Consider the following 25,577-nt stretch of genomic DNA (forward strand, 5'->3'; position numbering starts at 1 on the left):
ATATGTTTCTTTTACGTAAATATGGTAAGAATTTAATTTATTTTTATTATAATCGATGAACAACTGCTAAAGGGTCAACACAATATTAAAGGGTAACCAGCAGTTAAACAATTATAGCCCGCCTTTATCAATAACACCTGAGCAAAAATATTGAAAATTTTGGACTTGAATAAATAAACATCGTCTACTGAGTAAGTAAATAAATAATAAAATCAATAAACCAATAAAATAAATATAAAGGTCATTGAAAGAAAAATAAAATTGTTTTTAATAAATATATAGGTCATTGAAGTAAAAATAAAAGTGTTTTTTTTTTCCATTAACGAATGTACAAAAAAGGAAAAATTCACAGTGTTAAAAATTAATATTTAAATAAGTATTCTTTCTGAAGCATCTAAATTAATAGTATTTATTTTAATTTCTTTAGATCATTAAGGGAATGTTAAGTTTTCATTTTAGAAAGTTTTACAACTAAAAACTGCGGTAAAATGTCAGGAAAAACAAGAGAGAACGCTATAGTCGAGAGCTTCGACTATTAGATACCCGTTACTCAGGTGAAGGGAGAGCGAGGGAAATGGATTTATGCAGTCATCAAAGCTACTGGAGCCATCTATCGGCTGTTGAAATTGTTGATGGCTCCATCTAATGGCAGTCTCACTTTTTGCTCAAAATTGAATTTAAACTTTCCCAAAATTTTTAAAAATGTGGGCTCCATTCAAAATGGTTGTTCCCTAAAGAAAGCAAGAGAGAACGATTTAAAAAATTTCTTCTACATTTCGATAGGTATTAATAAACAAAACAAAACTGCATTTTTACTTTTCCGAAATATTGAAATTTTTAAAATCGTATATAAGCGATTGTGGGCGTTTTTGAAACAAACTTGCGCTGCGTTGGAACTCCTAGAATCTGCATGCAAAATGTCAATCTTCTAGCTTTTATAGTTTCCGAGATCTCAGCATTTATACGGACGGACAGACGGACAAGCGGACATGGCTATATCGACTTGGCTAGTGACCCTGATCAAGAATATATATACTTTATAGGGGCGGAAATGCTTCCTTCTAGCTGTTACATACTTTTGCACGAATACAATATACCCTTTTACTCTACGAGTAACGGGTATAAAAAACTTTCGCAGCGTAGAAACCTTAAGAATCTGCAAATTCGTAGTATTTGAATCTTTTTACTAAAAAAAACATTCAAAAGTTAACATTTAATTTATTAAATCTATTATTCGATAAACCAAAAATCCTAAATCGAAACAAGTCCAAATTATAAAAATACAAAATCATTTTTATCCAACAGTTAGGTACATATATTTATTTAGAAACACATATCTTTAACATTAGCTTGGCAGAACAAGTTGCAGCAATTTGGATGCTTGTGCGTGTTGATATTAATACCCAGACATTCATTATGATTCCGATTGGGCAATCTCAAGAGAACTGCAAGAAAAGTATACTTTTATATGGAATACTTAAACGAGGATATAAGAATACTTACTTAATTTATTCTTCCTGCTGCGAACCTCGTTTATTGCGTCAATCTCTTCCTCACAACTAAGGACCCAATTGCAGGGCTTATCCCATTCGGAGCAGGTGAAATCGCAGACGCATTGATACTGTGCTTTTCCCTTGCACTTGTTATTTTTCAGCACCGGACAGAGGTTTTTCTGGGAACATTGGACCAAAACCAATTCGGAGACAATGAAAAGGAGCAGCAAGCTCAGCAGAATCTTGGCAGCCATTTCGAAAAATTCTAAGTTGAAGTGATACGAATACCGAGCCTTTTATAGGTCTTCCCTGAGGGTAAAAGTGAGTTATTTTTAATCCGACTTGTTAAGCAATTGTGTAAATATAAGAAGAGATCAGGGCTTGGTCGGGGGTATAAAAGCAGGTTGTTTTCGGGGGCCATCATTTGAGTGCCCCGTTTATCAAGATGAAGTCCACACGAGTTCTGCTGACTTTCCAATTGCTGGCTTCTTTGATGGCCGCAATTTTGGGCTGTCAGACCTGTCAACAGTCCTCTCAGAAGGCCTGTCAGCCCTTTGTAGGCCTAAACAAGTGCTTCGATTGTGGCTGCAAAGAGCCCAAACTGCCGCCCCGGGATAACACCTGTTGTGGTCCCCACTGCGTCTACACGGGTCCAAGTTCTGCTCCAGTTGGTCGTTGCAATTGCACCGCCCAAAGTCGATGCCTCCTGGACACACATTGTGGCGCCGGAATGCCCTTCACCTTTGTCTGTCTATCCGGTTGCGATCTGAACAAGCTAAATGCCGACAGGCAAAAAACCGGCCATGCTCGTGAGTATTAAGGTTCTAAAATAACACTGTGCAGCATTTTTAGTGCTTTTTAAATTTACCTAGATGGATGCTATATTTTTGGATTCATTACGAATTCCCAAGTTAAACTGCGTTTTCCAAAAAGTTCCCCGACGCAAGGATTCTTAGCAAAAGGACCTCAAAGTTCGAAAAATGCTGAAATTGGCCAACTTTGCGGAGCTCTCAGAGGCAAATGGATGCATGGTTTGATTCGATGTTAAAGTTTTTTAAAAGATACACACTTTATCTTTTAAACCCCATACTTAAAAAATTTTTAAGATTTTTTTTAAGGCAGAAACAAATTCTAGAAAACATAGTCAAAAAACATAAAAGTATACAGCTGCGGTCAAAATGGTAGTGGTGTTGCCGCCCTGTGTATTTAAAAGTTTGTTGTTGTAATTGATCTTTTCCTGGTAATATTGTATTGATTATAATTTTACTATTAGACTTATTGGATAAGAAAAAATTACAACATCAAACTTTTAAAAACACAAGGCGGCAACACTGCTACTATTTTGACCGCAGCTGTTTGTTTTTTTAGTTTTTTGACTATGTTTTTTGGAATTTATTTCTGCCTTAAAAAAAATCCTAAAATTATTTTATGTATGGGGTTTGAAAGATAAAGGGTGTATCTTTTAAAAAACTTTAACTTCGAACCAAGCCATGCATCCATTTGCCTCTGAGAGCTCCGCAAAGTTGGTCAATTTCAGCATTTTTCGAACTTTGAGGTCCTTTTGCTAAGAATCCTTGCGTCGGGGAACTCTTTGGAAAACGCAGTTTAACTTGGGAATTCGTAACGAATCCAAAAATATAGCATTCATCGAGGTTAATTTTTGATGCTGCATAGTGTAATTTTAAAAAATATTTTCCATAACCTTATTTCTTTGATCGCCACAGGTCTTCTTTCCTTCCCGTGGGACAAGAAAAAGTGCCTGGGCATGAACACCATGTGCGGCATCAATTGCTGCTGCCGAGAGAATTGTCCTAGACGGTTTTGTAAATTTTAATGCGTTCAATAAATGATTATAAAAAAGTGAAATAAAAATTGAAACTACAAATATTTTCTTTCAAAAGTTAAAAATTAAAGAGAAAAGTAGACAGGCTCTAAATAAAAAGAGATCATTACTCAAAGAAAAAGTTGGCTAACCAATTTTACATAAGCAATACAATTAAAAGTAAATTAATTAAAATAACATCTGGCGCGCAAATTTAAAAAGAGTAGTGTTGTAAAATGTCGAAATTCCCGTCCAATCTATCTCTGGCCTTTCCAATCGGCACTAGTTGCCACATTGCCCAACGAAGCCAACAGCAGTCGTGGCCGAGCGGTTAAGGCGTCTGACTAGAAATCAGATTCCCTCTGGGAGCGTAGGTTCGAATCCTACCGACTGCGAATGAGTTTCATACTTTTTTTATTATTTTTTTTTTTGATTGCACATTTTTATTTTTTATTTCAAATAACTTTAAATAATCACAAGCAAATGGTTCATTGAAAAATTGTCACATTGTAATTATTTTATGCATATTATTTATTTTTTTAAAAATAATATTCTCTGTGGATGATTATGTGATGAAAATATGATTAAATAATAAATGGCAGGCTTGATTAAACTTTCAATTTAAGGGTATAGAGTTGAGACGCCTCTTCATCTCTCCCATTTTGTACTTCTGACCTATACTAAAATTATGTTCGTAACCATTTATAATATTTATATGTTATTCCTCGTGTGGATGCGGACGTGAGACCGAAGGCTTGAGGGATCCGCGAAAGCAATGTGGCAGTGGGAACACTTGTAGGGTCGTTCGCCCGTGTGGTTCCTTATGTGGACCCTGAGAGATTTGCGCTCCTTGTAGGTTTTTTCGCAATAATCGCATTTATAGGGTCTTTCTCCGGTGTGGACACGAATGTGGACCTTCAGACCCTGGCGTTCCCTGAAAGTCTTATCGCAATAATCGCATTTGTAGGGCTTTTCGCCAGTGTGAATCCGATTGTGCAGCCTCAGATCCGCGGCAGTTCGGCAGGATTTGGGGCAATAGTCGCACTTAAAGGGCCATCGGCCAACGTGAGTTCGTTCGTGCACCTGAAGACTCCATTCGCGACGAAAGCTCTCGGGGCACAAGGGACATTTGAAGGTGGGCTCATCAGTACCGAAGTCCTCATCATCATCTTCATCGATATTATCAGTTGAGTGACCATAAAAAGGTTGGGATTCACTCTCCCCAGATGATTCCTGCTTTTTGACTGGGTAGTCGATATCGATCTCCTGCTCACTCCGATAGTCCGATACCTCCTCCAGTAGATCCTCCTCCAGGAACTCCTGCTTCACTTGGCAGTCTAGCATCTGATTGACCTCCTCATCCTTCAGCAGCACCGCCTCAAAGGCCCCTCTTTCTGTCTTCACTGGAGTGTTGATTGATCCAACAATCCCGTATGAATTCCGAGCATCCTGCAGGCACATTAAGCAAATTATCTCAGGAAATGAGTCTCCCCGTTTGACTTCCAATCCCGTGTAGTGCGATATAATCTCCACCATCGAAACTCCCGATTCCGGTGCTCCATCGAATATATTTATCATGTCTTGGGAGTTCAGCATGCAAACGCGACACAACTCAGTCATTGTTCTGAAATATAGTTATTGATTACAAAGGCTATGTTGCGATAATCAATCTTACGGTTTAATTGGGTTTACTATAAAAATTTCCTAGATAGTTTGTTTACACTCGAGATTTCATTCATTCTTTAAGTACTCTTGGCACACTGTTTTCATTACATAGGGCTGTTAAGCGCAGGAACATATGTTTTGTCATCGAATGCCTATCGATATGCGCTTAACAGCACAATGTAGCGGCCACAGGGTGCCCGATGTTAGTTTACAAAATATCAAGAAAAGATAAACAATCTATTTTGGGATATAGCATTTACGATTATAATCTATTAAACGTGCATCCGTAAGTATGTGTATCTTATAAATATGGGTAGCTTCTGAAGTCCTCTTCGATTACAGCGCAATGAAGGAAGTATGCCGGGCTTGCCTGCGAAACTCTGCATGTTTGGTCAACATTTTCGAGGGGAAGCACGATCGTCGTGGGGTTTCTATAGCGCATATGCTATCCGAATGCACGGGTTTCAAGATCGAAAAAGGGGACTCACTACCGGAACTGATATGCCCGCCCTGTCTGGAGGATGCACAAAATGCATATGATATTATAAAAACCTACGAGCGCAGCTACTTGATATTTTGTGAAGCGAGGGACGCGATCCTGGAGGACGATTTACCGGAGGAGGAAGTCTGTCTGATTTCAGATAGCGAAAGTGAGGAAACGAATGTGCAATCAAATGAAATTTTTGAGATATCAGAAAGTGAATGTGATAAATCGGAAAATGAAGATTCAAATAATAATCCAAAGATCCAGGACCTGGAAGAGAATACATCTAAGGAAGATGACGATATATCTAGAGATGAAAGTGAGCCATTCGATGAAGACGATACCAATGATAGTGATTATGTTGAAAGCAATCACAGAAAGTCCTATGCCAGACCTCGCAAAATAAGCCAAACGGGAAATCGACCGTTCAAGTGTGATTATTGTGAAAAGGGTTTTAAGGATCGCACATCTCTAGGAAAGCACGTAAGGACTCACACGGGGGAACGACCCTACAAGTGCACCCAGTGTCTCTCGGCCTTTTCGGATGCATCAAATCTCATACACCACTTAAAGATTCACTCAGATAAAAACCGCTTTAAATGTAATTTTTGCGAAAAGAGTTTTAGGACACGCCTGAGTCTTAGGAATCACATAAGGACGCACACCGGGGAACGACCTTTCAAGTGCACCATCTGCATGTCAGCCTTTTCGGATGCATCAAATCTCATTCACCACTTAAAGATTCACTCAGATAAAGATACGTTTAAGTGTAACTATTGCGAAAAGAGTTATAAGTATCGCGCAAGTCTTAGGGATCACATGAGGACTCACACGGGGGAACGACCCTACAAGTGCAGCATCTGCCAAAGAACTTTTTCGAATAGATCCTCCCTCTACCAGCACAAAAATATTCACAGGAACAAGTTAATCTTTAAGTGCGATCATTGCGAAAAGGGCTTTTCGGATAGGGATTGTCTTGAGAGACATGCACGGAATTACCGAAAGTGTGAATGGGGTTGCGAAAGAAAAAAAAACAAAGAGATCGACTCGGAAGTTAAACCGCTCAAGTGCTCGCAGTGCCCGAAATCCTATCAGTTTCAGTCTCAGCTTGAACGCCACGCTAATAGCCACTCAGAAGAACGACCGTTTAAGTGTAATCTTTGCGAAAAGAGTTTTAAGAAACGCCTAGCTCTTGAAAATCATATAAGGACGCACACGGGGGAACGACCCTTCAAGTGCAACATCTGCAAGAAATCTTTTTCGGGTCCATCAAACCTCAGCCATCACAAAACGATTCACAGGAAACAACGACCCTTCAAGTGCAACATTTGCCTGAAAGCTTTTACGGATTCATCAAATCTCAGCCATCACAAAAGGATTCACAGGAATGAACGAAAGTTTAAGTGCGAATATTGCGAAAAGAGTTTTTTGGATAAGGCCCATCTGGAGAGACATGAACTGACTCACACGGGCGAAAAACCCTTCAAGTGTCCCCACTGCCAGTCCTGTTTTGCGAGTTCAGCAAATCTTTGCCAGCACAGTTGGGTTCACAAGAAAGAAAAACGCTCTTCTTCTGAAAGCATTTAAGTAAAATTTTTAAATTCTAAAAAGATAGCATGATAAATTGCAATTCAAACTCGCATTTTCTACTACTTTTAGCTCTATGATTTATCAATCTGTTTCAAAAATGATGGTTTTGTTTAAAAATCCATACTCAATAGATCTAAGGAGATATCAAATCTCAAAATAAATTCTGATGCCTTAAAAAAATGATCTCTGTAGTTTTTTAAATGTTTTTTGAAAATCGATTACCAGCGACTCAACATATGTTTATGTCACTGTTAAGTGCGCTGTAATCGTAACAGGGTGCTCACAGCAGCTGCATGCTCAATAAAAGGTCGAGGATGTAAACAAACTATTTTACCTAAAATTTAAATTATTACTGAAAATAAAACCGCAGGTAAGTTTATTTGATTGGCCATTGACGTTTTCAAAGTCATGTTTGTTTTATTTTAGTATAATGAAGGAACTATGTCGCGTTTGCCTTGGATCCTCCAAAAACATGGTCAAAATTTTCCAAGGAACAGGAAGGCAAAATTCTGGGACTTCTATAGCTTATATGATATCGGAAGTCACCTGTTTTAAGGTTGAAAAAGGGGACTCATTTTCGGAATCCATTTGCACAACATGCCTAGAGGATGCCCAAAATGCATTTGATATTATAAAAACCTACGAGCGCAGCTACAGGACGTTTTGTGAAGTGAAGGACGCGGTCCTGGAGGACGAATTACTGGAGGATGACGTCAAGCAAATAATACCAAGTGATGGATCGAGCTGTGTTGAGGTAACACAGAAGATCATCAAGAAAAAGAAAGATAAGAGGGTAGAGAGTAGACCCTTTAAATCCGAAGAAGACTCCAATGACAAGGATTATGTACACTCAAAGAAGTCTCACGATTGTTCCCAGTGCAACAGGTCTTTTATCTCCCCATCACTTCTCAAGCGGCACATCCGGCGCTTCCACAATGACGAACGACCATTCAAGTGTAGTCACTGTCCAAAGTCCTTTGGGGACAAACACACTTTGAAGATTCACATCAGGTCGCACACGGGCGAAAAGCCCTACAAGTGTTCCCGCTGCCCGATGGCATTTACGAAACATTCCGGATTGCAGAAGCACTTCAGCCATCACACTGGAAATCTTCCGCACAAGTGCTCCCTCTGCCCGAAGGCCTTCTACGATCGATGTAGTCTTAGCCAGCATATTGCAACTCACTCGGAAGAGCGGCCCTTTAAATGCGATCAATGCGAAAGGTCCTATCCAAATGAGAGTTTCCTGAGGAGGCATATGAAGACACACACGTCTGAACGTCCTTTCAAATGTTCGCACTGCCCGAAAACCTTCAAGAGCAAGTTCAATCTTGACCAGCACAATATGAGTCACACGGGCGAACGTCCGTTTCAATGCAAGCAATGCGAAAAGTCCTTTAAAGCTGTCACTACCCTGAGCAGACATATTATGACACACACGGGCGAACGACCCCACAAATGTTCCTTCTGCCACTCTGCTTTTTCGGATAAATCGGCCCTAAAAATACACACCCGGATTCACACGGACGAAAGACCCTTTAAATGTGATCATTGCGATAGATCTTTTTCGAGTTCTTCGGATTGTAATAGGCATATCAGGACTCACACGCGGGAGAAGACGTTCAAGTGTTCCTACTGTGCGGAGGTTTTTGGGCAGCAAGCTGGTCTGCGAAAGCACAAACAACTCAATCATTAGCTTATTTAATATTTTACCCTAAAATAAATAGAGATGGGTATAACACAAATATAGGTCAAATAATCTGACCAATTAAGAAGTTCAAGTTTTCAACCAAAATAAGGTTATTTTTGAGTTTTATTTGAAGTCAAATAAGGAAAAATTAAAAAAAAAAATATTAAAAAAAGAAACCAATGTTTTTCGCAGTCGGTAGGATTCGAACCTACGCTCCCAGAGGGAATCTGATTTCTAGTCAGACGCCTTAACCGCTCGGCCACGACTGCTCATGCAACGAGTGATGTCAAAACCCATAATACGTTAGATGTAGACAAAATGTAAAGTAGAACCGATAACCGATTATATACAAATGTCGATATCATTTGAATAAAAGCGGGAAACAAACATATTTGGAATTTAAAAAATAATAAAACTTGACATATAAATCGTTTTAATCAACTGTTGTTTATTCGCTTTAATATACATTTATAAATACTTTTACAAATACATTTATAAATATTTCTCCATACTCCACTATATCGGTAAACAAATCGCGTATCCATCTGACTATCAACTTGGTAAAGATCAGAAAGTGTATACAAAATTGAAGCCATCGTTGGGCAAATTTCATTTGGTTTCTCTTTGATTTCCGTGAAATGCATCGTAGTACAAACTGAATCATTACTAAAATCATATACACACTTACAAAACGAGGTCTACATTAAGGCATTTTTCTTGCTATATTATTTGTGGTGCGGCCGGTTACTTATAATTTATAATTACTGTCAGTTAGCGTATATTGTGTGCGGTGCCTGGTGTACATTTTTGACATATAAAAATATACATAATTAAAACCTGTTAGATCACAAAGTAAAATGCTAATAAATAGGAATTTGCTTAGACATAAGTACATGGAATCATGTGGTTCGCGTTAACTAACTAAGGTACAAGTTTAACTGATACATTTTGTATGTTTGGCTCTTCGAAAATTCATTAAAAAAAGCATAAAAACGTTTGTCGAAAACTGCAATTTCTCTGTTTTAAATGCACTTTGCAAAAGTATACATCAATTTATGTTTTCCTGCTTGCGCGGCTGATAATTTTTACTTGCTGCACGTCGATATTATATGTTAGAACTATATGTATGGGGTCTTTCGGGCTCTGTACCGCGATGTTCCTTCAAAGATTCATATCCGTCAGCGACAACCAATTTTGATAGTTGTGTGTGCCTTTTGGGATTAGCGTCACGGGCCTAAGAAGGCACCTTGCCGACGTCTTGCATCATGACCAGCGATCCAACCATGGCCACCAGGGTGCGATCCAGCCAAGTCACCGGATTGGGGTATAGGAAACCGCCCTCGTAAAAGCCCAGGTGTCCGCCATGGGCCACCTCCACATAGGCAGTGTTTTGTCTAGTGGCTGAAAGAGCAAATGGAAAGATAAGCAACCGAGTATCTAATCAATTATTCATCTACTCACTGGCATACTCCTTGATGGGATGCAGCAAATCCTCTGGAATCAAGGGATCATCCTTGGCATTGATGAAGATCATGGGCTTCTGAATCGTATCGAAGTAGAACAGCGACGAGCTCCACTTGTACAGTTCCTGGGTGGAGGGGAAGTTGTACACGCGCCTCGTATAGGCCTCATCCAATTCGGGTAGCGTGGCAGCGGCGATGATCTCGCGCTCGTTGAGATTATGCCGAGCCTTCACCTCGTCGGATAGCAGGACATGTCGATGCCTCAGGATAATGCTCTTCACGTTCTCAGTCATGATGTACAGGTAGAATCGCCGGAAGTTCTGCCAGTTGAGCAGCCATTTGGTGCCCCTAAAATAGAAGAACAATTAGTTAAGAATACAAATCAATAAATAAGTTAAAATAGCTACTAACTCGACGGCATTGTAGCCTTGGCAAATGGATATGCCCCCAATAACGCTGACGGGCTTTGTCTTTTGGTCCTCGCCCATGTACTTGGTGACCAAATTACCGCCCAGACTGAAACCAACCGCCACTATTCGACTTTGACGGTACTTCTGGTGCAAATGCTCCACCATGGCGGCGAAATCCTCCGTGTGGCCGTAGGTAAAAATGCGTGTGGAGGTCACCTGGACGCTGCGCAAGGCTCCAATGTGATTTAGGACCGCACAGCGGTATCCGTTGCACTGGGCCAAATGCACAAAGGTGCGAATGTAAACCGATTCCGAGCTGTTGGCGATGCCCGGGCAAATGGCCACCGTGATGTCATCTGTGGGAGAAAGTTAAGAAATGTTATTTAAATGGTTTTTAAGGCTAAATTGTGTGGCCTACCCTCCTGTTCGTTGAGTGGCTGGTACAGGTCGTAGGTTAAAGTGGAGCCATCCTCAAGCGACAAATACAAACGCTGTCCCAGAGGCCAAGGACAACGGACTCTGCCCACAATGCTGTGCAAAACTGTCTGCACATGACCGCTAAATCCCCAAAGACGCGGAGGAATGTAACTGAAAATGGTATACAAATTTATTTATTAAAATGTATAAATAAAAGAGTTTGCAAATTAGGCAAGCAAATGCCATATTTTATTTTTATAAAACTTTCTTATCAACCATTAAATTGTTCAAAAATGTGTACAAACAAAAACTCAAATCCTTTTTATCAGCAAACTTCTTATCAGTCAAAAAACCATGATTATTATTTTGCCAGACTGCTTGTGAATTTTTTATTTATTTTTCCTTGGCCTCGTATATTTGAAATAATAGAACTTTTGATGCCCTTGACATTGCACTTTGAATTATGATAGCAATAATGAATCTGCACACAATTGCTTCCAGTTCGTTAGCAGGCAATTTGCCAAATTTGACCAAATATAATTCATACACATTGAATTTTGATTTGCTTTCAAGTTTTTCAATGGGATGGCTTTCAAATGCGAGAGAGAATGGAAGTAAATGCACAAAGGGGCAATTCTGAAAACAGCATTAGAACCAATTGAACCTAATTGAGCACACGCAACAACACCAGAATTAGGTGGAGAAAGTCGGATGTGCACAGAGATAAAATCATGAAACACCTAAATATGAGATTAATTCTAATGTATACTATTTTAAAGATTTTTAAAGTAGAATCCTGGCAAGCCAAATTTACATATATCCTTTTTTATTAGTTTTAGTTTTATAATTCAGTTTCCATTTCTTCTCGTGTATCAAAAATCATGTTAGGCGTGCAAAAACGTGATACAGTTTTGTGTATCCACTTGCGAGAGCCCAGCAACAGTAGCCTTTCAATTAGTATCAATCAAAGTAAAATTGTGGAAAAAGTTGGTGGAGGGGCGTGGTCACTTTGGGAACTGGCACAAATGCCGGCGTATCTACCTGTTCAATTTTTAATCACCTTCAAACATGAATTTACGAACACTAATCAATATATGCCAGCAGATATTAAATGAATAATGCAAGGGCATACATATTAAAATCGTCGTTATTGCGTTGTATAAGGTAAATGTGTCATGAAAAAGTTCTCTCCCCTAAAAAGGGAAAACAGCTGCAACTCTTTCCCACCTTTAAAGCAAAACTGTCACAGCTACGAGAACCGCAAAAAAATAAAAGCATGCAAAAAAGCGAACGACAAAAATGTGCTAATGACTCATCCTAGAAATTTTCAATGTGCCATCCCCTTAAGGTAAACATCTTATATCATTGTTTTCTTGGAAATTAGAAACCTCCTAAGCTCTTTGGCATTTGATCTTTACGTAGTTAAATTCACTTGACAGGTATGAGAACGTTATATCATTATGGTAATATAATCTCTCGGTTTATTAGCCTGTTTTCAGAAAACCGCTTGTCAAAAAGTTATACCTAAGAGTAATATCAGGACTACTCAGTAATTATAAAATGTACTGCTTAACTTCATGACAAGATGAAATATTAAAATTAAAAAATGTTGCCAAAAATTTAAAACAAAAAGCTAAACGTTTTAAATATTTTAAAAAAGGAGGTTATTAAATATTTTTTGTAAAATACGGAGTTCAATTACTTTCATTGCTAAATATGCAAGTAAGTTTCTAAAATTAAAAAAAAAGAAACTAAATTTAATTTTAAATTTAAAAATTAAATTTTATAAAATCCATTTTTAATTAATTCTATTGCTAAACATGCAAAAAAATTGCTAGATATTAAAGCTTAGAATCTCTTCTAAGTAGCTACAAAATAAAACGAATTAACATCCCCTCGAGCTTTTAACCTGAGTAAATCTCACCTTTCAACCGGTTTTGTTAGCAGATAATAAACTCAGGTGAGAGGGGAAGAAAGCTATAGAGCAGTCGAGAGAATTTTGCTTACGCAATCTTTGTTGTTAAACAAAAGCGGCAGACGACGACTACTGGGCAAAGCGCCAAAACAAAAACAAAATGAAAACATTCACAGGTCTTGCCGGCATTTGAATGAGCCAAAGTGCTACCAAAAGAAACTGCGCAAACATTTTGCCGGCACTTTTTCATTATCATCCATAATCACCCCATATTTCCATATATTTATAAAGTAGTATGTATATATCTTGAGGAAACTCCCACGCCATTATCGACGTGACAGTCAAGTTTGTGGCCAAAATCGGGTTGCTAGGCGTTAGTCGCCGTCTTTATTTTCTCTGGCCCACTGCGTAATTGCGGGGCGAACTTTGAGCTATACATATTATTACTTCTTATCGCCCCGTTCTGGCAGACATACGGAAAAAGTAAATTGAAAAATAAAAAGATTATACAAAATAACATTTAATTATGCGGTTGGTCGCAAAAGAGAAACGCCAAAAAGTAATGAAAATCGTAAGAAAATTTTCCAGGCGCGTGGACAGAGCCAAAGAAAAATGTTCGTCAAGATGGAATTTAAATAAAAATGTCTTACTAATTATTATTAGTAATCTGTATTAGTAATACTTTCTTATAGGTTCCTATGGGCTAAAACAATTTCCTGCCCCCTCGATAACCTCCAACAAACTGGCAAAATAAAATAATTAATTTAAAACAATTTTTTATGCTCGATAACCTATTTCAACTCGTAAAATATTTTTAGCCTGTGACCGCAAAAGCCACCATGCTGTGAGTAAGGGTTTATTATTTCACCGATAACAAACAGAGTCTATATAGAGTCTATATTGAACACACATGTGTCACACAATCTGTATTATTATGTATTGAAATAAAAGCTGATAGTGCAAATAAAACTTGTAAAATTGCATTTAATCAATTAGCTTGTAAATGCATTTTATAGATAGCGAGTGAAAAGTTTGACTAATTTTTGAATTATTTAGACAGCGACATGAGGTTTATTGACTAATTGCCATTAATGATTCATTCAGCACTGTTTGTTTTCACATGCCAGCAAATTGATCATTTTAAGTAATTTGAGGTAATTGCAGATTTGTTTATCAGCAAATGTGATGGAAAACCGTCTGGTATAATTATGACATTCGAGAAACATTTTGGCTCGACTGTGATGCTGTAAAAAGCTAGTTTTTATAGTAGTGATTAAGGGAGTAGCATTAAAAATAAAAGCTTACTTTAACACTAAAGTAAAATAATCATAGTAACCCAAATAATATAGTGATATTTATAAAAAAAAAGAAGATCTATAAATTTAAAATCGGTTTTCTTATAGTTAAAATATAAAATAGTTACTCGAAAAGTATTCCTAAAAGTATTTTTTATAATATTTATATATATTGATTAATAAAAGGACCTTTTAAAAAAAATTATAAAATATAATTTTTTTGCAATTTGGGAATATGCTATTTTTCTGAACACAGGTGTAATGAATTACAAGATTTTTGCAATGTATAGCCATGTATAACTATAATCTTGGCCACACCTGTGCTTTCGGATATACATATACATGCATATGTACCGCCAATTGAAGTACTCAAACATAAGTCGCACCCCGTAATCCCGTAAAACTTACGGCTCCCTCAGCACGGGTGCTATTTTGTAGAGGCAATCCAGGAACTGGGCGTCCAGGCACCAAACACTCGGCTTCAGCGGCTGACTGTGGACATTGAGGATGCGGAAAAGGATGCACACGATGACGGCGATTAAGGTCAGGAAGGCGGTGGACATGGTGGCGCAGTGTCCTCCGATTTTCTACCCAGGACCCGAGGAAAAGGCCTGTCTTATCATCCAATCACTGTCCCACTTATCCTTCGATTTTTCCGCCTTTCCTTTCGGATTTTCTGTCTGTTTCGGTGTTCGGTGTGTGGCGTTTTATGTGTTCGTCTTGATTTCCGCTCGGTTGCTACTTTTCGGCTGGCCAATATATGTTAACACTTCCCAAGGGGACCGGATTTGAATTGTGCTCGAAAAAGTCTTCGCCTTCTGTGTGATTTTTTTTTAACTGATAGATTTGGTGTGGCTGCAGGCGGGGCTATCAAAAAATACCAAGTGCGTGGGCGGTGCTCGGGGACTATCGATAGTTTTGTACCTTCGGTATTTCTACTTTTGGCGCCAACAAATTTACATCTTAAAATATTTTCTGCATTTTTTACTGTGATTACTGATGGATCAGTAATATGTGATCAAGTCTATTATACTTATTATCATAGATCACGAAGTCCTAAAATAATAAAGCGGACTATACTGAATATTTGTGCCGGGACATATTTTGGTATTTTTTTGATGGTATATCGATCAGCTGTCACTATAAAACGTCCACCTCTAATAGAATAGAAATTTTGTTAATTTGTTTACAAAATGCGAAACTACAAGAGGAAAACGCCGAAGAGAGATCCCGATATTCTTCGTGGAGCAGTTGCAGCTATGAAATCGGGAATTTCCCTACGAGCGGCATCCATTACTTTCGGGATACCAAGAAGTACGCTCTTGCTCCATCGCAGAAATAACGAGACTATATTGCCAGACGATTCGGTACCATCAGAGGTGGATATAAATGATGTGGAGATAACCTTAGTGGGATACAAAGGAGTAAGTTTTCAATCATTTCCTTAGGTTACAATAATTCTACATACTCCACTACCTTTATAGGTTTTCACCACAGAACAGGAAGCTGTTTTGGAAGACTTTCTCTTTATAGCCAACGATTATTTTGGATTGACGGCGAAACAAGCTCGATCCCTGGCCTATCAATATGTTAAGAAAGCTGATGTCCTCTGTCCCTTTTCCTGGCATCGTGATCAAATGGCCGGTTTGGAATGGTTTCGCAGCTTTAAGGCCCGACACCCAAAATTGATCCTAACTAAACCCGAACAAAATGTGGAACCAATGAATTTATCTGAATTCTTTGAAAATTACTTTTCGGTAGAGAAAACGGAGTAAATTCGATGGTTTTTTACGAGCACTAGAGTTTGCCGTAACTGAAGTACAAATATGATATGAATTTCGGGGCACTGGAATGGAGCCTGCAATGGAAATCAGTCGCGTTGATTGTGTTTTAGCAATCCAAATGATGATATATAGGGGGGTATGACAAGAATGAAAACATCCCGAAGAAAGCCATCTGAAACCAAAAGGTGGAAAAGCAGGCTGATTTAAATAAATAAACATTTAAAACAAATCTAAAAATAACTCTTTTGATCCTAAGCGGTTGTTTGTCTATAGCAAATTCTAAAGCCTATAGTCTTTTTTAGATAATACAAATTTGGTAATCGTTTCCAGCGAGTTTATTTTACTTAGAAACTATACTACGAAAGAGACCCAATGTTTTCCAGTAAACTTAAGCGATAAATAAACATAAATACGAAGAGAAGTGAACAAAGAAACAAGTAATTCCAGTTCGAAATTTGAGTAACTTTAAGTAATAAAGAGTAGACAACTCAGTCTCAACCCTGTAGGTAATCCATTAGGAAGGGCTTATCATCTGGAGCATAAGGCGTCAATGGAACATCGTAGGGCAATGGAAAAGCGGGCACGCCATCGCGATGATTTCCCAAAGGAAAGGTGTCCTCGCCAGTCTGAAAATAAAGTAACGATTACCAAACACTTCTGTTAAATATTCCCCTAACTAACTAACCACAAATCTGGGCAGAAATAAGACACCAACTTCATAGTTGGCGATCCTCAGGCAGGGCTGAATATTGGAGTTCTTGTTAAAGCAGCCCCAGGCGGCCTTCGAAAGATTCGCCGAGGTCAGGACGAACCAATAGACCGACTGATCCTCTAGGTTAAAGCGCGTATAGCTCTTAATGTGCGGCATGGCCCGCGAACGATAGCGATCGCTGGATTTCCACTGCTGCAGATGCTCCTTCAACCAGGGCTGTTTGTCATTTGTGTTCTTGCCATAGGGCAAACAACCGCCGCCCAGCATTCCATCATGACTGCCGGACACGTTGCCGAAACTGGGATAGATCATCTTGAAGGCCGGCATCTGGCGGAGCTTTCCCACGGGCGTCGAGTCCTTCTTCAGGCTGTTCACAAAATCCTGCTGTATCCAGGCCTGTACATTGGCGCCCAGGCTGCCGATACTCGAGCTCTGGCAGATCACAGGGATGCGATCGTCGATGGGAGCCGCATGTTTGGCCAGCAGCGAAGCCAGGCGAGCGTGACCCCAGGGATGACCACGCACGGTGCTCTCGCGATGGCCTCCAGGCACAGAGCCCAGGAAGAAGACGCTATCGGATGGATGGATTGATTAATTTAACAAGAGAGAACGCTATAGTCGACTATCTAATACCCGTTACTCATATAAACAATTTTGATTGCGCACAACTTTTGAATGGATGGTCCGATTTGAAAAACTTCTTCTACATTTCGATAGATATAAATATACACAACAAAATTGCATTTATACTTCTCGGAAATCTTTAAAGTTGTGGGCGCCAGACACATTTTAAAATCGTTAGTGGGCGTTAGAGGGGGCGTGGCGCTCGGCTGAAATAAACTTGCGCTGCGTAGGAAGCTTAAGAATATGTGTGGGAAATCTCAACCTTCTAGCTTTTGCAGTTTCCGAGATCTCAGTGCTCATACAGACAGACAGACTCTACGAGTAACGGGTGAAATTAAATGTAAGCCTCTTAAAAGTCAACCCACTTGATGGCACTGAAGTCGCTCTTGCGGATCCTCGCAATCCAAGGCTGCAGCTGAGTGATCTTGTACTCCACCAAATACAGCATTAGATCCTGTTTGAAGCCCGTTGCGCTTTCACCTGCTCCCGTATCCGCATCCTCTGGCAGGGCAGGAAGTTTGGGACTTATCCACAGACCCTGTGTGCGATTGTGCCAGTCATCCTCGTACAGATTCGCCGTGGAGATGACCACCCGCATGGAACCATCCGCGTAGCCCAGGAACATCATTTTGGTGTGCGAGGTGGCAAAGGGCGTGGGCATCCGCACCCGAATGGCCGTCACCTGAGGCTTCAATTTGCCGATGCTCAGCAGCTCCGGGGATTCGTCGCCATAGAGCAACAAAAGGGGTTTGTCCCTGGGAATTTGGAGTTACCATTAGAAAGATATATGATATATGATATAAAGTAGTGACTAACAGTATGCCGGCAAAGTAGTAATGCCCCAGTAGCCAGCCAATGTCCACCATAAAGTTGATCTGCACGGTGCTCTCGATCTCGCCCAGACTTTCGTCGAGGATCTCCTGGAGGGTTATGCTTAAGGGTTCCGAGTGGGTGGGCTTTGAGTCCGTGATGGCGGTGAGGAACATGTTATAGGGAGCAGCGCGCTCCAGTTTCTTGGCCATTCCGCCCTTTTCCACCACCACGGGAATATAGTCCCTGATGTTCTTGGGATTCAGCCTTTGCTTCTTGGCCAAATTGGAGGTGTCCGGCGGGGCAGCTGGTCGGGTGGAAGTTGAGGAACCACTGGGATTGTTACTCGAGGAAGAACCACTGGCAATCGGAGCAGTAACAGGTGCTTTTGAGCCCGAAACATTCGGCTCCTTCTCCTTTTTAACTCCTGCCTTGGGAAACAGCTTCTCCAGCAGCTTCAATTGGGTCTGTATCATTTCACTGGAGTACTTGTCTGGAATATCGTAGTCCCCCGATCCATTTCCCTTCTCATAGATGGCATCCACTAAGTAATAACCCATTTTAAATGAGATATCGTGTTAATTTGTGTTAATTTTACTTACAATGCGCATGGGAAAACTCGCCAAAGTGAATGGGATTCTTTCTGTAGCACTTTTCGCCATATGGACACTCCTTCATTTTGTTAGATATATTATTTTTTATAGCTCCCAACTCAAATGACAACAAAATCAATTAATTTAACACAAAACGAATTTCGCAAATACTATGCCAAAAAAGAAAAAAACAAAGCGCGCTCAGCTGGCGATGACAATTTATCGATTGCAAAAATACCATTAATATTACTAAAAACTAACTGTTAAAATTTTTAAATATATTTATAACGGGTTAGAATTTAACAACTACATAATAGTATACTCTTTTTAAAAAATGCATAAAATCTATTTTCTTTTAGATGTTTTTATTTGTTAGTAAGTTACTTTTTGTTTTTTTTATTTTTTATTTAATACAAATTAAATAACTAATTTCCCAAACGCACTGAACATGTTATTATTTTATATCTATTTTTTTTTAATTTAGAACATATAGCTATGATTTCACTTTATCCTTTTGCCTTCATAAAATACATATTAAGGTATTAAATATTAGTTAAATAAACAATATTCTATTGACAGCTTCTAGAACTTAATAAAATCGTTAAAACTTATTAATTTTCATTAAAATAGGCTTCATAAAATACATTTTAAGTTATTACATATTACACAAGTAAAAAATAAACTATTGACAGCTTCTAGAACATTATAAAAATCTTTAAAATTCATTATTATTCACTTTCATTAAAATAATTAAAGTCGACAGTTGTGCAATTTGCTGGCCTTGGAAATCGGGGCGTACGTGGATTTGTTCTTTTCCGCCACTCACTTTGGTGCATCCACTCCAGTGATTTAGCTCCCAAACAAAGCGTGGGCACGGCTCCCGGTTTCAACCTGGATCCTTGAAAGCAATCCTGCTCGAAATGTAACGCACAGATGCGAATATTGGGCCAGTGCTCCTCGCCCACCTTTATTTGCGTATTGTGCAGCCACTTCTCGGAGGTTTCATCGGAATCGGGCAGTTTGTGGAGCCGGAATTTTCGGTTTACGTCCTTAGAAGTCATCCGGCATCCCGGAACGGCGCAGCGATTCGCATTAAACTTCTTCGGTTTGGAGAGGATTTGCTCAGTGGTCTGTTCTGGGTAGGATCTCTGATTGGGCGCCACTTCGAGGACCACTTCCAGGGTCTGATCCTTGAGCTCCTCCTCCCCCATTCCAAGGCTGCCTTCCCCGTCAATGGAATTCGAATCCGAGCACTGAACTTCCTCCTCTTCCTTCACCTCACTCGGTTTCGCCGCCTGACTGTAGATCATCCACTGCTCCTCGGTGATATTCTGATGGATTGCCTCGCCCGGCAGATGCAGCGTGGGCACACTCCATCCTTGTAGACGACGACTCTTGAAACATTTCGCTTCAAAGTGCTTGCTACACACCCGAACGCGACCTCTTGGGTTCATCTCTATTTGACCGTTTTCCAGCCACATCTTCTGAATTTCCTGCACATTTTTCATGCTGTGCAGCGTGTAACCGTCTCTGGGAATAAAGGTATCGCATCCCTTGACGGAACAACTGATGGCCTGCATGGTGTATTTATTCCGGATCAACTTGTATTTGGTGTCTAGAATTTGATTGGGCACATGTTCGGGAAAGTTCTTCACACTGTGCTCGTACATGATGATAAAGTGGATGTCACACAGCTGCGGCGCTTTATTGGGGTCATCTGAGATGTGTTTCAGGTTCATGTGCTTCACCCAAACCTTTTTCAGCTCTTCCATCGGCGGCAGATCGTAAACAATCTTCTCATGCCGCCCGCAACCTGGATGACAGCACCTGACCCTCTTCTTTCTCATCCAACCATATGGGGATTTGGTTGTCGTCGAATATTCGGACTCAACCAAATCGCTGTGGGAATGACCCAGCTTCCTGGTTGGCACGGCGCCATAGCGCAGGTACTTTGCGCCACCTGTAAAGCAGCTCTCCTCGAAGTGTTCATGGCAAACCAGCAGGCCGTCCACCTCCTTGAAGCTGACCTCCAGTCGCAGGTTGTGTATCCACTTTCTCACGAGACCCCTGTCCCTGGGGAACGAGGAGAACGTGCGGTCCCTCGTCATCCGGCGGCGTAAACAGCCGGGCACACAGCAGGGAATGCCTTCAGTTTGAAAACGTATCTTCTCCGGATTTTGCAGGACTTCGTGGTCATGACCGAGGAATAGCGTAGGCCGCGAGCCCCAGCGAAGTGATTTCTTGTTTTCCGTAAAGCAGGCCTCCTCGAAGTGCCGCTCGCAAACGCGTTGCGTAGCCCGGTTGATGGCGGTCAAGGGGATGTACAGGTTGTAACTCCAAGCCTCCGCTTCAACGGAGTTGCGGGGCAATCTGTAGTAGCCAAGAGGAGTGCGCGCTGCATCGCGCACACATCCCGGTACCAGGCAGGGGAACAGCTCCCTCGTTGGCTGCGAACCGGCAAACAAGTCGCCCGTCTCCGGATCAAAGCAGTCGGCGGAAAAGTGCGACGAGCACAAGCGAAAGCCGAATCTTTTTATCTGCCCAGGGTCATGAAGGCATCTTCGCCTCCATTTTTCCAAGGTTTCCGCATCGTCTGGATACTCGTACAGCCGGAAGCCCTCTCCTTTGGCCCGGAAGCAGCTGAGCACGGAGCAGTAGTGCTCGCGGATGTAGCGCATGATTGGTTCAGAATTCTGAACTGTATCCGTAATCAGATAATCCTCGTGGCCCAGGCGTAAAGTGGGCAAAGCCCAGACAGCAAGCTGGGTTTCGCCTATAACCTCCGGTTCAAAGTGGAGCTGGCACACGTAAAGATCTGTGGGATTCACCAGGCGAGGCTTCACCTGGGTGTTTACCAGCCACTGAATAAGGAACTCCTCGTCGCTGGGAAAGCGGAACAAACGGATGTCGCTGGTCTCCTTTTGCCCGCAATTGGGTATGCAACAGATCGCATTCCTCAGGTGGAGGAGGCCAGTTGAAAGTTCTGGCTCTAGTTTAATGTTACCCTGAAATGGAGGATACTCTTTATCAGAGGATTCCTCTTCCTCCATCGAAGAGTCCTCCTCTTTTATCAGAGGCTCCATTTTAATTTGCACCTCCTCCTGCATAGAGAAATCCTCTTCTGATGGGACTTCCTCATTCATCAGGGGCTCCATTTTTATTTGAATCTCCTCCTGCTCCATTTGAAAGTCCTCGTCCTCCGATTTAGGTTCATCTTTCACCTGAATATTTTCCATTCTGCGGTTTACCACTACAGATGTTCTATTTGAGCATGTCCTGCAATTTCCAGAGATTGATCTACATGTGTGCGAACTGCAAAGCATTATAAATTAATATAAATACTTTATTCGTTTCTTTAAAAATTACCTTTTCACCTGCTTTAAACAAGCTAGGAGCAAATAAACCTGTTAAATCTTGTTCCTTTTGCGGGTAAACATATTAGCGTCCGTGTTAAAACCAGCTGATACCCCTGCCAACTTGTTTTTATTCATATTTAAATATGTTAAAAAACGGTCTTCCTAATTTTTAGGCCTATTGGTCCGCTAGTAGTGGAGACACACTCCTGTCACAGAAGTCCGATTTTAAACAAAAAATGATGTTTTTTTTAATGAAAATAATAAGAGTTAATAAGAGACCTTTTTAAATATGCACTAAGATTTTTTCCCATGTTTATTAAATAATTAAATAGGAACTTAACTTAACACTTCTAGCCGAAAAAAACAGACTTCAAACAAGCTGTTTTCAAACCCAAAAAAATTTTATCAGATTATTAACATTAAATAAAATTTAAAATTAAGATTAAATATATATAACTGAGTAGTACATAATACCTACATAAAAATCTTATATATTATAATCATATTAAAAATAAAACTCGCATAAGAATGTATTTTATTTAAGATTTTTTAATTAATTTATAGCTAAATAACAATCTTCTATTCTTTGTTTCTTAATTTATTTAAAATGCAAATTTCACAACGAATATATGTTAATTTTATTTGTTTTCCAAAAAAATATATTATTTAACTTCTTGCATTTTGTCACTTTTATTTTTTGTTTAATACCAAATAATGTTTATAAAGACAATGGATTGCTTAAACAATTAAAGAGGAGCTCAATGGAATAACTTAGTTTTATTGTAGCCTTCGTCAAATAAATAGTGGGGTATTACATATTAGTTAACTAAGAACATCGAATTGGAATCATCTAAAATAGGTTTCTTTTTCTTTTTCCTCCACTCGCTTTGCATTCCTCTGATTTGCTGCCCGAACAAATCGTGGGCACGGCTTCAGGCCTCAATGCAAATCCTCTATAGCAATTCCTCTCGAAATGTAGGGCACATACGCGAATGTTGGGCCACTGGTCCTTGGTTGTCTTTATCTGCATGTTGTGCAGCCACTTCGCAACGATCTCCTCGGAATCTGGCAGTTTGAGGAGCCGGAATTTTCTGCTTACGTCCTTAGAAGTCATCCGGCATCCCTTAGCGGCGCAACGGAAGACAGTGAGGTTCTGCTTCGGCTTGGATTTTTGAATCGGTTTTCCGTCAATCGAATTTGGATCCGAATTTTCAACATTCATTCGCTCCTTCCGTCCATTCAGTTTCTCTGCCTCCCTGTAAATTTTCCACTGCTCCGCGGTGATATTCTGATGGATTGCCTCGCCCGGCAGATGCAGGGTGGGCACACTCCATGGATGCAGTCGACGATCCTTGAAACATTTCGGCTCAAAGTGCTTGCTACACACCCGAAGGAGATCCAGTCGCCGGTTCATCTCGATCTGACCGTTCTCCACCCACATCTTCTGAAGCTCCTCGTTCTTCTTCATGTCATGGATACTGTAGTCATCTCTGGGCTCAAAGGTATCGCATCCTTTGATGGAACAACTCAATATCTGCACAATTCTCTTGCTCCGGGCCACCAGGTAATTGTTGTCTAGAATTTCGTCGGCAGAGTGCTCGGAAAAGTTCTTGGCACTGTGCTCGTACATGATGACAAAGTGAATGGCACACAGTTGTGGCGCCTTCTTGAGGTCATCTGAGATCTGTTTGAGGTTCATGTGCTTCGCCCAAACCTTCAGCAGGTCTTCCATCCGCGGTAGTTCGTAAACCATCGTGTCAAACCGCCCACACCTGGGATGGCAGCATTTGTATCTTCTCTTTTTGAAGACATTCGTTTTGGATTTGCCTTGAAAAATATTCCAATCGGACTCGAACAGTCCGAAGAGGTCGTAACTAGAATGACCAAGCTTCCGTGTGGGCATGGAACCCGTGCGCAGGAACTTCATCTGGTTCTTTGTCCGTTTAAAGCAGCTCTCCTCGAAGTGTTCATGGCACACCAACAGGCCTTCGACTTCCTTGTGGCTCATCTCCAGCTGAATGTTGTGGATCCACTTCTTGACCAGCCGGCAGTCGGTGGGAAACCCGGAAAACATGTGGTCCTTTGCCGTCCGGCGGCGACCACAGCCGGGCACACAGCAGGGAATGCCCTCGGCATGGACTCTTATTGCCTCCGGATTGGGCCGCACTTCGCCGTCATGACCAAGGCGTATGGTGGGCAGTGAACCCGTGCGGAGGTTCTTGAATTCCGTAAGACAGGCGTCCTCGAAGTGTCGACTGCAAACGCGTTCCAAATTCCGATTGATGGCGGACAAGGGAATGCGCAGATTGTGGCTCCAATTCTCTGCATCTTCGGTGTTCTTGGGCACTTTAAAGTAGTTGATTGAAGCGCCTTCCTCGCGCACACATCCCGGAACCAGGCAGGGGAACAGCTCCCTATTTGGCTGCACTCCCGCAAACAAGTCGCCCGTCTCCGGATCAAAGCAGTCGGTGGAAAAGTGCGACGAGCACAAGCGAAAGCCGTATCTATTTATCTGGGCAGGATCATGACGGCACTTGCGCCGCCATTTGAGGAAAGTTTCCGGATCATCGGGGTATTCGAATAGCCGCAATCCATCGTCTTTGGAGCGAAAGCAGTTGATCAGGGAGCAGTACTGCCCGCAGATGTAGGCCATCACCTGATCCGACTGCTTCAGGCAATCGAGTACCAGGTAATCCTCGTGGCCCAGGCGTAAAGTGGGCAGCGACCAGAATTCCAGCTGATTTCCGTGCACAACATCGGGATCAAAGTGAAGTTGGCACACATAAAGGTCGGGGGGATTCACTAGGCGAGGCTTCACTTGGGTGTTCACCAGCCACTGGGCGAGGATAATCTCGTCTCTGGGAAAGCGGAACAGTCGGATTTCATGGGTATCCTTCTGCCCACAGTTGCGTATACAACAGGTGGCCTTTTTCATGTCCGGCGGCTCTTGCTTAACTTTACCCGGAAACGGTGTGTCCGCTGTACTAGAGAATTCCACCTCGTCCTCGTCGGAATCGTCTTCATCCATCATTAGGGGCTCCATTTTAAAATCCATCTCATCCGCCTCTTCATCCATTATTAGAGGCTCCATTTTAATTACCATCTCCTCTGCCTCCTCCTCCATTTCAAAGTCCTCGTCCTCCGATTGCGGTTCATCTTTAACCCTAACTTTATCCATTTTGCGGTTTACTCTCCAGAGAGTTGCAGAGTTGGGGCTGATGATTATCAATGAAAAGATATACAAAACGTACATTAATTGTTTTCATTTTGATCCTCTTACCAACTTTAAACAAGTTACTACCAAATAATCCTGTAAAGTCCTGCTTGTTTTGGGCGGCAAAAAAATAATAGCGGCGGTATGAAATTCAGCTGTTCCCCCTGCCAACTTGTTTTTATTCACTTTAATATATTTAAAACTGTCACACTTAAATGTCAGGAGGGTGTCCTTGCTAGC

At 40.9% G+C, this 25,577-nt stretch overlaps 10 protein-coding genes and 2 non-coding genes across 15 annotated transcripts; 5 read left to right on the forward strand and 7 right to left on the reverse strand.

The window, feature by feature from the left end:
• Nucleotides 1-1,323: 1,323 nt before the first annotated feature.
• On the reverse strand, nt 1,324-1,747 carry LOC108069194 (uncharacterized). Its single transcript, XM_017159181.2, has 2 exons — nt 1,504-1,747; nt 1,324-1,445 (listed from the first exon to the last, which is right to left on the reverse strand). The coding sequence occupies exons 1-2, from the start codon at nt 1,745-1,747 to the stop codon at nt 1,324-1,326; spliced, it is 366 nt and encodes a 121-aa protein (XP_017014670.2).
• A 191-nt stretch (nt 1,748-1,938) lies between these two features.
• LOC108069195 (uncharacterized) lies at nt 1,939-3,327 on the forward strand. Its single transcript, XM_017159182.2, has 2 exons — nt 1,939-2,302; nt 3,218-3,327. The coding sequence occupies exons 1-2, from the start codon at nt 1,939-1,941 to the stop codon at nt 3,325-3,327; spliced, it is 474 nt and encodes a 157-aa protein (XP_017014671.2).
• Nucleotides 3,328-3,628: 301 nt separating this feature from the next.
• On the forward strand, nt 3,629-3,710 carry TRNAS-AGA (transfer RNA serine (anticodon AGA)). Its single transcript has one exon. It is a non-coding gene; the product is annotated as a tRNA-Ser (tRNA).
• Nucleotides 3,711-3,878: 168 nt separating this feature from the next.
• Nucleotides 3,879-5,072, reverse strand: LOC108069182 (zinc finger protein Paris-like). Of its 2 annotated transcripts, none has more exons than XM_017159171.3 (2): nt 4,991-5,072; nt 3,879-4,939 (listed from the first exon to the last, which is right to left on the reverse strand). In XM_017159171.3, exon 2 carries the CDS (start codon nt 4,933-4,935, stop codon nt 4,027-4,029), a length of 909 nt encoding a protein of 302 aa, XP_017014660.2. In that variant the 5' UTR covers nt 4,936-4,939; nt 4,991-5,072; the 3' UTR covers nt 3,879-4,026. The 2 variants fall into 2 exon arrangements, with proteins under 2 accessions (XP_017014660.2, XP_070075385.1); XM_070219284.1 differs by having other exon boundaries at nt 5,008-5,063.
• A 126-nt stretch (nt 5,073-5,198) lies between these two features.
• LOC108069176 (zinc finger protein ZFP2-like) lies at nt 5,199-7,216 on the forward strand. The gene is made up of 2 exons (XM_017159164.3): nt 5,199-5,266; nt 5,323-7,216. The coding sequence occupies exon 2, from the start codon at nt 5,327-5,329 to the stop codon at nt 7,049-7,051; it is 1,725 nt and encodes a 574-aa protein (XP_017014653.2). The 5' UTR covers nt 5,199-5,266; nt 5,323-5,326; the 3' UTR covers nt 7,052-7,216.
• Nucleotides 7,217-7,328: 112 nt separating this feature from the next.
• On the forward strand, nt 7,329-8,862 carry LOC108069163 (zinc finger protein Paris-like). The gene is made up of 2 exons (XM_017159150.3): nt 7,329-7,424; nt 7,481-8,862. Exon 2 carries the CDS (start codon nt 7,485-7,487, stop codon nt 8,748-8,750), a length of 1,266 nt encoding a protein of 421 aa, XP_017014639.2. The 5' UTR covers nt 7,329-7,424; nt 7,481-7,484; the 3' UTR covers nt 8,751-8,862.
• Nucleotides 8,863-8,931: 69 nt separating this feature from the next.
• TRNAS-AGA (transfer RNA serine (anticodon AGA)) lies at nt 8,932-9,013 on the reverse strand. Its single transcript has one exon. It is a non-coding gene; the product is annotated as a tRNA-Ser (tRNA).
• Nucleotides 9,014-9,168: 155 nt separating this feature from the next.
• On the reverse strand, nt 9,169-15,073 carry Hydr2 (abhydrolase domain-containing protein 2). The gene is made up of 5 exons (XM_070211636.1): nt 14,653-15,073; nt 11,036-11,205; nt 10,619-10,973; nt 10,206-10,555; nt 9,169-10,145 (listed from the first exon to the last, which is right to left on the reverse strand). The coding sequence occupies exons 1-5, from the start codon at nt 14,805-14,807 to the stop codon at nt 9,979-9,981; spliced, it is 1,197 nt and encodes a 398-aa protein (XP_070067737.1). The 5' UTR covers nt 14,808-15,073; the 3' UTR covers nt 9,169-9,978.
• A 310-nt stretch (nt 15,074-15,383) lies between these two features.
• Nucleotides 15,384-16,268, forward strand: LOC108069180 (uncharacterized). The gene is made up of 2 exons (XM_017159167.3): nt 15,384-15,668; nt 15,729-16,268. The coding sequence occupies exons 1-2, from the start codon at nt 15,438-15,440 to the stop codon at nt 16,017-16,019; spliced, it is 522 nt and encodes a 173-aa protein (XP_017014656.1). The 5' UTR covers nt 15,384-15,437; the 3' UTR covers nt 16,020-16,268.
• Nucleotides 16,269-16,354: 86 nt separating this feature from the next.
• On the reverse strand, nt 16,355-18,963 carry gkt (tyrosyl-DNA phosphodiesterase glaikit). The gene is made up of 5 exons (XM_017159154.3): nt 18,777-18,963; nt 18,181-18,718; nt 17,730-18,119; nt 16,714-17,311; nt 16,355-16,654 (listed from the first exon to the last, which is right to left on the reverse strand). The coding sequence occupies exons 1-5, from the start codon at nt 18,850-18,852 to the stop codon at nt 16,523-16,525; spliced, it is 1,734 nt and encodes a 577-aa protein (XP_017014643.2). The 5' UTR covers nt 18,853-18,963; the 3' UTR covers nt 16,355-16,522.
• A 260-nt stretch (nt 18,964-19,223) lies between these two features.
• Nucleotides 19,224-22,239, reverse strand: LOC138914968 (uncharacterized). 2 transcript variants are annotated; one of them, XM_070219712.1, is made up of 2 exons: nt 22,142-22,231; nt 19,224-22,079 (listed from the first exon to the last, which is right to left on the reverse strand). In XM_070219712.1, the coding sequence occupies exon 2, from the start codon at nt 22,001-22,003 to the stop codon at nt 19,496-19,498; it is 2,508 nt and encodes an 835-aa protein (XP_070075813.1). In that variant the 5' UTR covers nt 22,004-22,079; nt 22,142-22,231; the 3' UTR covers nt 19,224-19,495. The 2 variants fall into 2 exon arrangements, with proteins under 2 accessions (XP_070075813.1, XP_070075811.1); XM_070219710.1 differs by having other exon boundaries at nt 19,225-22,079; nt 22,134-22,239.
• Nucleotides 22,240-22,911: 672 nt separating this feature from the next.
• Nucleotides 22,912-25,536, reverse strand: LOC138914982 (uncharacterized). 2 transcript variants are annotated; one of them, XM_070219737.1, is made up of 2 exons: nt 25,404-25,536; nt 22,912-25,338 (listed from the first exon to the last, which is right to left on the reverse strand). In XM_070219737.1, the coding sequence occupies exon 2, from the start codon at nt 25,299-25,301 to the stop codon at nt 22,974-22,976; it is 2,328 nt and encodes a 775-aa protein (XP_070075838.1). In that variant the 5' UTR covers nt 25,302-25,338; nt 25,404-25,536; the 3' UTR covers nt 22,912-22,973. The 2 variants fall into 2 exon arrangements, with proteins under 2 accessions (XP_070075838.1, XP_070075840.1); XM_070219739.1 differs by having other exon boundaries at nt 25,425-25,510.
• Nucleotides 25,537-25,577: the final 41 nt, after the last annotated feature.

This window comes from Drosophila takahashii, chromosome 2L (assembly GCF_030179915.1).
Source record: "Drosophila takahashii strain IR98-3 E-12201 chromosome 2L, DtakHiC1v2, whole genome shotgun sequence".
NCBI lineage: Eukaryota > Metazoa > Arthropoda > Insecta > Diptera > Drosophilidae > Drosophila > Drosophila takahashii.